General features: G+C 33.6%; 1 protein-coding gene across 3 annotated transcripts in view; it reads right to left on the bottom strand.

Annotated features, from left to right (window-relative positions):
* Positions 1-449: 449 nt before the first annotated feature.
* The window catches only part of LOC108966127 (protein doublesex), a 105,422-nt gene continuing 91,245 nt past the window's right edge, over positions 450-14,626 (bottom strand). For all 3 annotated transcript variants that reach the window (XM_018928882.1, XM_018928883.1, XM_018928881.1), the window contains 2 exons: positions 1,262-1,399; positions 450-1,132 (listed from right to left, as the gene is read on the bottom strand). In XM_018928882.1, coding sequence (XP_018784427.1) covers positions 1,041-1,132; positions 1,262-1,399 — 230 coding nt within the window. In that variant the 3' untranslated portion in view covers positions 450-1,040. The remainder of the gene's footprint in view (positions 1,133-1,261; positions 1,400-14,626) is intronic.

Below are 14,626 nucleotides of genomic sequence, written 5' to 3'. Positions count from 1 at the left end.
CCCAATTGAACCGAATTCTTTAATACCATTAAAATGATGTTATATCAGGACTTAATTGTATCTAGTCTTCTTCACATTAAATAAAAAAAACATTTGAATTTTCTTAACAATAGATGTGTGTGTGTGTGTGTGTGTTTTTTTTTAAAGAAGTCATATAACTCTTATTGGAAATTATTTTTGGGTGAACCAAACTATTAGAATCTGTGGCAACATGATTGCAAGAGTATAAAAACTGACAATTGTTCTCTGCAAACTTGCGAAATTCTTGAATCTGTCTCCATTAAAAACAATAAATAAAAGCAAATGTAATTCGGTGTGAAGTAATAAWACTTTTAACCTCTGGGATATGCTAATGTCCGCTGATATAATATCTACTTAAAATTTACGATACTCKCACACTGAGCTAAAATTATACAAGTGAAGTAAGTTGAAAATCGGAACTCGAAAAATATTGTATTTATATTTTATTTATAAAAATTCAACAGTTTAGTCATTAATGTGTACGCTGCTTTATAAGAGTATGCTGGTATACATATTTATCGTGCCCTTTAACTCCAATGCCAATGGATATCCTTTGTATGTATGTTGATTGCAGTGCTGTTAAACTTCCTATTTGGCGGCYCATAATGATATGGATTAATTGCTGAAGAAACTAAAGATGTGCCGGATTGGATAGTTGATTGTAGAAATGGCTGTTTTGTATGTTGATTGAAGAGGTCGATCGATCCATGTGTTAGTTGATTGCAGTTTCAGTAAAAGATTTATTTCACACAACCATATATCATATAAAAGAATAAAAATCAGCATAGAGCAAAAAAAAAAAAAAAAAACGGTTTGCCACTTTGCTAAAAGGAAAACGGTTCCAACAGTAGCTTGCTGAGCTTACTAATTTTTCTCGGTTTAAGTTAAGAGGGAGTTTGCAACTATATTTGCTATATTGATTTTAATTGCATTGAACTGATGTACTTATTAAACTTTATAATTACATTAATTTAACTTGATTGAAAACATAATTTGTTGTGTAATTACGTTAAAAATTATCATCCACATTGCCTTGTCGTACTGCGCAGCTCACCCCCGTCATATATATTCAGATTGTGTTGACGGGAGTATTCGTTTACGACATGTTGACCTAAAATATTTTGATTATTGTAATATGATTGCATAATAATAAATGCGTACTTATCATGGTAAATTAAGTCAATTTGAGAATATGATATAAACACGTCTTTGTAACGGAAATGCTGAAATGCACACTTACCTTCCTCAATGCGTCTTGAAGCCTCTTCAATATCTGCCCCAGCATCTTTTAATATCACATACATTAATGGCATCATCTCCCATGGATATCGAAATTTCTCCAATAGTTTTTGACAATGCTCTAAAAAGACATCTTGAGCTGCAATCGGAAATTTAAACCAAATAATTAAATGATAATTCAGTACAATTAAGTAAAATGACATAATATAATAATTACAGGCGTTATTTCAATATTACAATTACAAGTACCATACATATGCAAATACCTTCAAATACAATATTATATACACATCATTTTGGTAYCGATATCGGGTATTTTCAAACTATRCGTAATACGAGYAGAAATKTATTCCATTTTGATAGGAAAAATATAATTTTGGAATTTGCCGATAGACTGGAGAGAAAAGGTTTGGCTGGCATTATTAAAGAATCTTAATTACTTGTAGATGATACTTATATAACTACTTTATTTATATATTTATGTCAAGCTAAAAAATTATTTGAAAAGGAAATCGTTATCATTAATAAAAATAACGCTATGATTACCCTCCTAACACCCAACCGACGCGAGAGGCGTGATCCGTTTAAGCGCTGAATTAGCCGAGTCAGGCAAGAGAGATTTTTAAGCGTCAATAACTAAAACTGCTCAGCTACAGAGTCAAAAATCCCTATGATGATTTTATTTATTAAGAAAAAGCAAAATATTATTTTTCATTTTATAAACTGATCAGATAAATTAAATGTGAATGAGAATTATAGTCATGACATATGTATATGCGGCGGAAGTGTTTGTTTAGTTCCAAATTTAATTTAGAAGATTTTAACGGCAAGGATATAAACTGCCAAACTGTTCCATTTCGGATTTTCACTAGGAATATTATGGCAAGCATTTTGCTCCGACTAGCAAATGTAGTTAGGTTTATTAGTATGAAATGTCAAGTGTATGGGAGTAGACTTAGCCTAGAATCCCACCGGAAATGTCGTAATGCGAAAAGTAAAATTTGTTTTTGAACAGACTTGTAAGAATGGAGTGGGTAACTAGAGATCCATAACAAAATTAAGGACACCTTTTATTTTCAAAATTATGGTTTCAATATGAACGCTTAAATTAAGCTTATTGTCCATAGTAAATTCCAAATCAAAAAAGTTAAAAACTTTCCCTAGTCTATAGCTTTTTATTATATAATAAATAATAAAAATTTTGAGTATCCTACTGCGGAATTTGTACGATCAAGCATGTCCAAAGAGATCTGTTTGCGGCACAATGTTTGAAAAATATTAAGCTTTATCAAGACGAGTCGAGCAAGAACGCATTCAAACGGGCTCGCGAGAGATGTCGAGTTCTCTTGCTATCTCTCTTGCTGACGATGTTAAAGCACCACATCGTTCATTTTTTTAAAAATAATAAATCAGTTGAAGAGGTCGAAGGTCGTCCAGAACGCGGCATGTCTTTTTCTTTGTTCGATATTTTAACCATTGTAAAAATCGWAACGCACTACTGAGGTGCACCAACTTAAGGGGTGGATAAGGTTTCTTAAATATAGATTGAGTCATTTAATTTTGGACCTCCCCGCACCGTTAAGTTTTTTTTTTGTTTTTTTTTTTTTACATTTAGGGTGTTTTCCACCCACAAGATGAGGGAAATTTGTAGTGGAAAATAGCAGTTTTCACTTTAAAGGGCCGCCAAAAATTTTTAAATAAAAAAAAAAAAATTATCGAAGAATGATTAGCAGAAGTTTTGATTATAATTTGACTAACTTTTCTTGGTTTTTTACTTTCGGATAAAAGCAAGTTGCAAGTTTTTGAAATGTTCGGTTACACTCGAACTTAGCACTTCCTTACATGTTTAATTACATAACTCTATTTGTATTTCGTTGACGCTATAAGAATAGTTTCAGACTGGAAATGCATAATGGTTACTAGAGTTAGAGTAACAAAAAGCAAATCACATAGCTTTATTTAATTTTTTCGCTGTTTAAAACTAGAGCCCTAAATAAGTTCGTTAATAACACTACAATAAATCAATAATTTCTTACAATTATGGGTGTGTTGATTACGAATTTGAGTGCAAAAATTTTCCATCGCGTACAGCTATTTCAGTAAAAGGTGGTGGTTTGACCYCTACAATTGACTACAACACAAAAAATCCTACGCGTTAGTAAATGTTTACTATCATTTCGGGTTTAGCAAAAACCAGTCGCAAAATAGCTGTAAATTAGTGTAATTATTAACAATAAATTAGTTACAAACACATCTTTTAATTTTACCAATCAGATATTCTTAGTTTATTAACCAATAACRCCGAMSRACATCATTTTCCTTGTTCAAGTTCTGATTATTTTCTTCCACTAATTTGGTAGTGCTGATCACGAAATTATACCTCATTTTATCGTATCACATCAGATTTTTTTTGTGTTCGAGATTTAAGTTCTTTAGAATGCAGTTCTGGGAATAATTAGTAAAAATCTGATGTGATAGGGCAAATATGTAGGTGTTTTCGTGTTTAAAATGGTAAAATGCTGATATTTGTGGCTCAAATACAAACAACGTTCAAAAAATTTTCATTTGTCGGGCGGTGTAATTCTCTGCATTTCATCTAGTTTCTTTAAAACTCGCCATTGAGATTCATTCGTATGTTACACTGCGGAATTATACGTATGTATGTATGATATACAGACAGTAAACWTACATAATATAAGGATTGATTTCATATATTTGACCGTTTATTGATGGAAATTCAAGACTTATGACACGTTTAGAATTTCCAACAAGTATAACAATCGAACAATGAGGAGATAGTGTTTCACTAGAATCGGCAAAGATACATACATAGCTTAKGTTGCAATGAGATCAATTCGGTTGGTCTGCTGACAAGTTAAACATTTCGATTCAAATATTGTACATATCGTATATGATCAATTTTTATAATGTATATGGTGATTTGAGTACGTGTTTCTTGCTCTACATCGATCGCGTTCTGTACATTTTTGCATAAAACAAAAATATTTCGCCATTCGGTGCGAAAACGTCACAAACATAAATACAATTTGATGATCAAAAGAGATGTTAATCCCTCCAATCAAAATTGGTATATAAGTATTAATGATATAGTCTATGTTCAAATATCTTAATTAGACSACAGTGCAAAATGTTTCGAATATCCATACATACATGTGAAGTACTTTAAATTTAAACTTAAATCACAGAATCCTTCCTCCAATAAACATTTTGTCGGTATTTTAATGTGGGTGGTTTTGAACGGAAATTCTGCAGGCGAAAATAACAGTTCGCAGCGATCAATGTTKTCTTATTGATCCTGTCACCTATCGGTATCAGCTTTTTCAAGTCCTTGTATAAATTTTGGAATTATTTCAAGTWAATGATCACTAATTTAATATGGAAGAAATAACACAATAAAATACATATGTATATACATTTAGGTAAGACTTCCGTATAATAATAATTACTTAATATTATTGCAGTACGTATTATGTACACACGAAACATTAATTTCAATGAAAATGCAAAGGTAATGTAAATATGATTTAATAAGAATCCATTTTGGTTTTATTTTAACTAAAAATGCTACATCTCCAACATATTAAATACTTAATAATAGCATTAGTTCCATATACTGCATGTATATACGAGTTTATGTACTATGTATCAATACTGTTTTCAATGCAGGGCTGTTGCAGCAGTAGTGACCGTCTGCAGTGACTGCAAGCTTAGTGTTGCTCAACCATAACCAGCAACAACGATGTCGGGCTCGTCGCCGTAATCGGCAACTGGAGTCGGCAACAGTCGCTGTATCTTTGTGAAAGGCGGAGCTTCGTAGTCATTGGTTCAAGCAATTATTCCCTCCTTTTATGAAGCCGATTGCCAAACGCCGCTGCCGGCCGATGTCATTCCTGCTGTTGGAGAGTTTATGCTTTTCTGTTTGTGCAGTTCCACAGTTTTCCGTCGGCATCGTGTTTTTATTTTTGTCATAGCCGATTGTTTAATTCCTTTTGCAGTTATTGTGCACAATTGCTTCAACGCTGTTTGTAATAGAAGCCGGTTTGAACTCGTTTATTTGTTTTTGTAGTCGGCATACAAAAGTTTTCACCATGGTTGGACGGCTGTTCATTTCTTTGTTTGTTATTATGTTGAATGGAATGGTATCTACCCATGTATGCAATGGAAAAGCTACGAGTGTGGTGCAATGGCATGCGGCGGCCATACTCGTACTTAAGAAATTTTTATACGCATCACAAAACTGCCCAATTAAGTTGTTTGATTAGTTGACTTAGTATTGCTTTACTATGAAAATGGCGGCCAAGCAATTATGCAGTAAAATAAGCACTCAGCGAATAATTTTAGGCATATGATATACGTTGTATTTTAATATATTGCAGAAATTATTTCTATGTAACTGCTTTGCTAGATAATACTATTCTTTTGCTTTTCGAAAACCTCAGCGATTTCGGTATCTAACGGAAGTATTAGTGCACATACAATCGAACTTTCGTATAGTAAATACGTTCATGAGCTGAAAATCACTTCATGATKTAGAAACTTCATTATATAGAAACTATAATTTTTTTTAACTGTAATCAAATTTTCTATAAGTTTGGGGTGAACTACATGCTTCCATTTTTCATTTTCGATCAAATCTTCCAAATCATTTCGAAAGCATTAGTCGGCACGTTACTCTTCATCTCCACAAAGCCTAAATTAATGGAAGAAGAAGCTTGTCCTCATATAGGTAATGCCGCATCATTACTTCCAATTTTTCTTTAATGACCAAATCGTCTTCTGACCTGAGTTACCTGAATATTTACTAAATTTTTGTTTGAGTATAACYAAGTAAGTCCCAGATCTTCACACCAATATCAACATTGGCTTCTATGACCGTAATAGAATTTTCCTCATCTCATTTTAATATTTCTTTATTTTTTTTAATATTTGATAAAAAACTTTATCTATTTCTTATTTCTGGAATAAGAATAAGATAAAGCAATTCCTATTTGCCTTCTACACCAATTCTGTTCTTCCAAAAGTTATAAAATACTTTTGCAACATACCGTTTGCCAAAGTAGCAACCCAGGGAACCCAATACATACGTAAAATTATAACGTTGAGGTTGGACATAACTATTATGCACGTAAAGCGAAAAAATCAGATGGAACTTAAAATTCTGGTATATGGTGAGAAGGGGTGGTAGAACTCCAATTTCGTCTTATGTAACCGTAATAGTGTGACATATAAATATCAGAACAATGATATATTCCAAATTTGGCTAATATTTGCCGTTCAATTCTTGAGCTATGAAAAGGCTACTGTAAAATGTTTAAAAGGGAGTCCCTGATTTCTGTAATTTTAACGTATCCGTTTTCATTTGATTTCAGCTTTTCATCTATTTTCACGCTGTATGTATAGAGTGGTTGTATAAGCTAGCCGGCTGTTTTCATCAAACTTGGTTTMTTTAGTTTTAGTGGTTTATCAGATATGTACTTTTAAGCCTAATGGATGGCGGGACCAAGCCTAATTTTTTAATATATTTTAAAACATAATCTCCCTCGCTCCTTCGATACCTTCCACCAATCGTAGAGTGCCTGCAATATGTTTCATCAATATTTCTCAATTTGAACAAGCTCTGAGGTTTAAACAGAAAAAGTTGAATGATAATAACAAAAGCAATTTAAGTCCTAAAAAATGGCAAGGGGTTTACATTGCTGRTACTTATTTTATAAATTTCATTATCATACATATATATTTATTTGCAGATATGTATATAAATACATAATTTATGTGATTTCAAAGCTTATAACAAAAATATTCCAACCATAAGCATATATGTACAAAGTTATACATATCTAAAAGCTGAATTCCTACTGGCTGTGGCTTTAAGCTCCAATACATAGAATATGGGTTTATTGCACAGGAGCAAACGAGAAACACAGATACGAATGAAAGGACGTGATGATATCCCAGAGTTTCAGAAGATACAGCACTTCCTACAGTGGTGGGGATGTAAACAAAAATGCTGCTGTGGCAAAGGACTCCTATTTACTGGCTGCCAGAAGGATGCCAACTAGCAACTGGGGAAGCCAGAATAGCTGCTACAAGTAAATATGCTATATGTTTATGTCCACTAATGGAAAATTTACAAAACTTTGTGGGTGTGTTATATGTACGTATGTATGTATTAACAAACTTTTCGAATGTTGTTGTCGTATAGCACATACATATATACATATGTATGTATATAAGTAGGCATGCTATTTTTAAGGAGTATATGCATGTGTATTCTATCATTTAATAGTTTATTATTAATACTCTAAACACAGTTATGTTTTATAGATCTGTTCACTTAATTTTCTTTTATGGTTAACACGGTTTTTGTCAATATATTAGTAAGTAAATAACATCGTTGTAATCTTTATTACATATTTTGGTGATAAGTAATATTAGGTTAAACGATAATATAAAATATTTTTATTAACAGAGATTTAAAAATTTCTAAATGAGACAAATTTTAGAAAAATAATATAATGGTGAATAGTCAGCAAATATGAAATGTGTAAATGTCAAAATGTACTTTATAGGCGTTTTCAGTGGCGTTTTTTGTGCATACTTTATTATTAATTTAGAATCAAATACTGTTATATCAGATCCCATCCCATCCCTTAATAATATAATGTATACAAAGCTTACTCACATACAATTTTAGGCTAGTGAGTCACATATACCAATTTTTATTGYTTAGGGGTATCGGATAAAGTGTTGGTACAGAGTCCATGAGGAGCAGTCATCCTTTAGAATGCCAGCTTTTGACGCGAATTACAACAGGTTTCGCCTCCTCACTAACGAGACAACTTTCAGTGTCTCATACTTTCGGGAACCCAAAAGCTTAAAGCGTTGCCTTGCTAATGAGGCAAATGTGCACAAGAGTTACCAATCGTTTTCCCACAGTCCTTTCTATTCATTGGCAGTATGMACTTTATGTATTTCTGATCTACCGCTTTACACATGACTTGTGCAGTTTTGCACCCCGGTAGATTGAGCCATCGTGTGTTGACCTTCCTTGTGGTGCTCTAGATAGTCGTATTAGGTTTACCAATGTCGGCCACGTTTTCAGATGGCAACCGTACAACGCTATTGGCAATYTCGTCCACTATTCCACTGTTGGCCTGCTTCCAAAGATACCTCTGGCCGATATACATACGATATAGCTGATTGACTGTCCACGTATTGACTTTGCTAGCCCCACGGCTTTCTTAGTAACAAAAAGCTTTGCTGGATTGTACTGCAGTGGGATGGCAGCTTAAAAGAATGATTTGTGCCTAACTTTCAAAACATCCGAATAAATGTTTAGTGTGCTTCCTGCAGCTACCACAACTTTACTACTTATTACTGCTATTTGAAAAAGAATATGATGCATTCTTTGGATATAATTTTTAGTTTCCGTCTCTTGTTTCACATAATTTTTTTTCAATACTTGGACACTAACTACTAGTTCTCCAACTAACAAGTTATTAAAGGTATCATTCTATCAAATCAATTTGAAGAAATCTGATCTGATCTTCTCTCAATTATTTAGAATTTAAGCAAAAATGCCATTCAAACAAAATATATTTTTTTATTTAATACAATTTTTCTCATAAATCTACATACATACATTTCATAAGTATTATATATTCACATTTAACGGTATGTATGTATTGCAGTTGTGCGGCGAATTCGTAGAATTAATGAGAGTTCATGTTACAGTTGCCACAAAACTCAAAAATACATATGTATGCAGTTTGCATTGATGCTTTCGAAGATATTAAAATTGCACCCAAAGTTTTTGTATTAATTTATGAAATAAAGCAGAGGGACGGAGATACAGAGCGACAATGTGGAAGGTGCTTGGAAGCGGAAATACGTAGCCTTTCAGTTATTGTGGCCAATATAATTGTATTTCTGGTTTTGTTCTTCAAGTTGATGGCGCAAGGAAGACGGAAYGCATTTTAGCTACAAAATCGTAAAACGTAGCTGCAATAAAAATAATAAATCGACATCGCACAATCGCAAAAGAGATGCGCACGCAGATAGGGTAAATACCACAAGACGTGAAGACGGATTCACGTCACTCTATGTTTGAGTACGAGTCTACATGCACACACCGCCAGGCATGGAGCTACGTGCAACGCACATAAATTTTTATTGCCAACGCACAGTGTCTGTTGTTGCGAACTTTCCCGGAGCATAATTTTTTTGAAAATTAAATGGTTCTTAACGCTGATGATCGATGAAAATGGATTATAGATGAATAATGTAAGAGAAATTGACCTAAAAATTAAAACTAGAAAACATTGTTGATTTCAAAAATACAAATTATACATATCTCCTAAATATGATTCAGTTACCCATTTTTAAATTAAAAGCATTTCGGTGGTCTCTACAGATCTCTTTGCTACATTTATATTGGATGAACTCGCAAGTTATCTWGGAAATATTTACTTTAGACATAAACGTGCATTTTATATAATATTATTTTAGAACGGAATTTTAGTTGGTAGTTGTGTAATCAGTTTTGCAATGTAAAAGTGYAATGCGATGTTTCTTTTTCATGCCAAGGAGCTTTCAAACCAAGGGGTTACTAAATGGTTTATTTTGTGTTTTTCTCCTCTAAAGATGGCAGCGAAGTACGATTGCGCTTGCGTTAGGATACAAGTTAAGGCAAGTTTGCTCCACTTGTGCGGAAGTTTGTTTGACGAACTAAATCGATTTAGCCATGTCCGTCTGTCTGTTCGTCCATATATACGCCAACTAGTTGCTCAGTTTTTGAGATATCGATATAAAACTTTGCACACGTCCTTTCTGCCCAAGATTCCTATTTGTCGGAACCGCCGATATCGGACTACCATAGCATCTCCACGAAATTGGACATGGAATATTGTCCAAAGTAACGATACAATCTCCCAGGAAATAGCTCAGATCGGACCATTAGARCATATAGCTGTCATGCAAAATAATGGATAAAAGTGAAGTTCTTGCAAAGGCAAATTATGCTTGTGAAGGGTGTTGTAGCATGGGTTGCGTTTTTTCTAGTTTTAAATATATATCGTTCGTTTATTGAAATAAATTTCACTGTGGTGCACCAGGCCACATATTAGCAATACACACACTTAGTAACAGCAATCTGAGAGGGTAAGTGAAGATATGGCAATTCTGCTATTGTGCATCGAATGCACCAAAATTCTAGAATGGTGATAGTTAGGGAAAGCAAATTACATTTGGCCGAAAGAAGCGCTTAAATTTACACACACTCAAAATGTGCACTCTCACATGCAAAGAGTCGTAAAACGGAAGCAAATTTTGCTCAAAATAGTTTATGTAAGCAAACCGTCTGCCAACACCAACGCCAAGCGACGAGCCACGTTTCGATTTTTGGCAGGAAGAAGCGCATCAAAAAATACTAATAAATTTATGCGTGTATTTGTGCTTAAGTGTGCATACGTGTGCATAAAATGCCATATATGTATGTACATATGAACGGTGCATGTACGCATATTCCGGTGAAGGAGTGGTTGTGTGTGCGTCTGTGAGTGGAAGTCTGCAAATGCTTGCGTGCAAATATGAAATGCGTTTATTTTCTTATTTCTCTTTCATTTCATTTCAGTCAAGTTTTTATTACTTTTACTCGACGCAAAATTTGGGCGATACTACTTGCATTTCGTTCCTGGGTTGTAGGTTATTGTTTTTTGTGCTTTCCTGCTGCCATGTAATGAAAGCGCTGGCAAACTAAATACACAAAACGGAAGCAAACTTTTAAATGCCGAAACTCGTAAAAATCATGAAAAGAAAAGCATAGGATTCGTCAGTTGCGCAACAATAAATTTATCTGTGTTTTGAAGGATATTGGAGGATATACTTTCGTTCGTTTTCTATCCTCCCACTTTACTCTTTCGCCCGAACAATAACCATATTAAGAAAATTGCGTTCCACGAAGGACTTATGTASCGTCTTTAAACTATAACTTATTTCTCAACAACAGCACAAATTGTATATACACACGTAATATAAGTATACATGTACATATGTATATGTAATTTCGTGTGCTCATTAAAAATTCACTACCCGAGTTAGGCTACAAAGGTTGGGACAGAAGCTTTTCCAACTCAAATTTGTGGATAGTTTTTGAAACTAGTCATACGTCGAACGTCTTTGAACACTCATTTTATTATTGATTCAAAAAAGGAACAGAATCAATAGGATTCCAAATCTGACCATTCCTTGTAGTCTTAAAAGCGGAGTGGTTCAAAAACTCAGTATCACTTGTTTGAATGCAAGTTTTTTAGGAATTGCTCCAAACACAATTAACTAAAACGTTTTCGAAAAATCCTAACTGACGTATCCCTCAATATAGCGAAACTTCAATTTTTGAAGGATATTATAAAAACAATTTTATTGAGATGGTTTTCTAACAAAAGAATTCAGAAAAATATGTTGTGAACTTCAGTGAGTTTTTTTAAAACCAAGTAAGTGTCTGTCCGTTCGTCTGCTTTTGCAAGCTGCAACTTGAGTAAAAATTGAAGTATCTGGATGAAACTTGGTACACATACTCCTCGACAAAGAGTTCGTGGATGGACGTAGGGCGTAATCGAACCACTATCACATACTCAAAACGCCATTAATCGAAAACCTAWAAATTGACATAACCAAACYGTATATTAAGATACAAAACTGTTATTTGGCACAACGAACGCAATAACGAGGATTACTTGTGGTTTGAAATTTTTTAAAAAGTGGGCGTGGCCCTGGCACTTAATAGGTTTAATGTGCATATTTCAGAAATCATTTATGCTATATCAACGAAATTTGCAACGGATAAATATTTTCAACTCTTACGAGAATGCAAAAAGCCACATATAAGATTAGAGCCCACTCTCCATTATTGGGGCAGGTGTCAAAATTGAGTGGCAAGCGTGGCACCGCCCACATTTAGGTGTAATGACATATTACTGGACCTACTCCACCGATTTCAACCAAATTTTGTTTATATGACTACTTTGACATTCCCATTCCCAAACGTGTGTTTTCGAAAAAAAATATATTATTGATTTAACGCTCAATATGTGTACGTAAGGAGTTGAAATAGACCAGAGTCGGGAATTTTTTATATAAAAATTTTGGATTAAAATTAAATTTTTATTTTTTAATCCCCATGTTGGGGTTGTGGGATTTAATTTTTTCACTCCTGTATTTGGAAATACAAAATAAAAAAAAATTAATTCAATTATTTTTGATTGCATTATTTGCAACGATGAATGAATTCCTTTGGTTCACGTTTTCCAAAGCAACTCAATATATTAAATTTGGTGTCTTCAGTTGAGTATATAGCAGATATTTGAAGATAATTTCAATATAAATTTAGTTGAAGCGAAGTTAAATATAGCAATAAACCTAAATGAGCCTATGGCCTWTAATATAACATAATAAAACACCAAATTTGGTGGTAATCGTAAAACGAATCGAGATTAACATAATTGGAAAGAAGAGACAAGTTAAAAATCGTCCGCTGGTACAAGGAATAACTTGTGAAAAAGTGTAGATATCTTGAAGAAATTTGGTACACGCATTCCGCAGCTCCCAAGGGTGTTATCACTGATAAGAGTAATCGGACCATTGCCACGCCAACATTACGTCATTAAACTAAAACTTAAAAAAGCCATTACTAAGGCCAAGTTAAGCTAAAAACCTTAATTTCGTACGGGGGTTCGCATGAGCAAGGAACACATGTTAAAAGTAAGCGTGGCACCGCCACCTGAATGACATAATGCTCATATTTTCCGACCCGCTGAAGATAAGTCAATAAGAAGTTTATGCTTCTTCATACACTCTGAAAATGAGTAAATTAAATTCCCATAAAACTGTTACCGTTGTGCGACAATACACTGATTAAATACGCCACAAGCATTTAGTTTCACAATTAAGATGATGTGTACGTGTTTTTTAAGAGCAAGTGCAAAAATTGGGCTATGGACGATGCACCGCTCCACCGATGCTCCATCTGATTCTTCACTTTACAGTATAAAAGCAAGTGTGAATGAAGTTGTCAGAATMAAACTTTTCGCAAATAGTTCCCCCAAGCTATTTTCTTTCACGCCATAAAGTTGTCGAAATTGATCCAACAAATAAGTTTGGGCGTTTGCGATGACAGAATCCCCTTGGGCAAAAATGGACATTGGGCTCCATAAACCATGGAGCCTAACGCCCCTTTTATACATATTTTTACACTTCTAGTTCACTTCATATTTAATATGAATTAATGAACTACAGAAATAATCTCCTCTACCTTAAATAAGGATTTTCAAACATCTACTTGACGTTATCCCTTGTATAATGGTCAATCAGCGAGGTTAGTTAATGGAATTGAAATGKGAGCATCTCCTTCTGTTAGTAAAATACTGAATAAAATCGTCAAAATACTCCATCTTAACTATCTTAATAAAATTAAGTGAAAGTATGATATTGAAATGCTAYAGTTTTATGCTGAAAATGCTCAAAAAATGAATCGATCCATGAATTTCCCCAGTTCCTACATATTACATATAATGACTTTCATTAGGCTTGAATTAAATTGGGATTTCCCATCCTTCGGTTGCTTGTTTCCCATATACATACATATCTCACTTCAACTAATCAGGTTGATCTTAATACTAATATTTCGGATATGCTAAATGTAGTAATGAAATAAAGTGGGCCTAGTAAGTCATATTTATTATATTAGATGCACATTTTCTAGGCATAAACCTAATTAGGCTACAGAAAGTATTCTGTGGAACAGTATACCAGACCTTGTACCTTTGCTCAGAATTCTGTTTTATTTTTCGGTTTAACGGGTTCAATATTTTTCTCAACAATTTGGTTGCCGACTCGCACCCAACTATCAATTTCTATCATAGACCATAAAATATCGAAGCATTTTCTTTTTTTAATTTTCAGCTCCGCCCTAATTAATGTGTCGTTTTACCAACTGAATACAATTGCATCTCAGTATTGGTACTTCGGAACCACGTGCCAAAGCAATTTTTCTCCACAAGTTGTCTTCTTACTGTTCTTGAAGAAATTTTTACAAATAGTTCTTATTGATTGGTTGCAGAGGCCTTAACCTTTTGACGACCACGGGGAAACCGGTGTCCCAAATAGAAATAATACAATAAAACAATAATTAAAAAACTTATTTTATCTTTTTGTTATTTTATCTTATAGTTTTTGAACGTACTTTTTTCATTTTATATGCTGGCAACACAAAAAAAATATCGTTCTTTGTCTATGGCTATTGAAAACTGAAACTTCGTTAAGCGCGCGAATCGAGTATTTTGTAACAATG

This window comes from Bactrocera latifrons, unplaced genomic scaffold (genome assembly GCF_001853355.1).
Source record: "Bactrocera latifrons isolate USDA-ARS-PBARC rearing strain unplaced genomic scaffold, ASM185335v1 scaffold_156, whole genome shotgun sequence".
Classification (NCBI taxonomy): domain Eukaryota; kingdom Metazoa; phylum Arthropoda; class Insecta; order Diptera; family Tephritidae; genus Bactrocera; species Bactrocera latifrons.
This window is presented reverse-complemented; position numbering and strand designations above follow the sequence as displayed.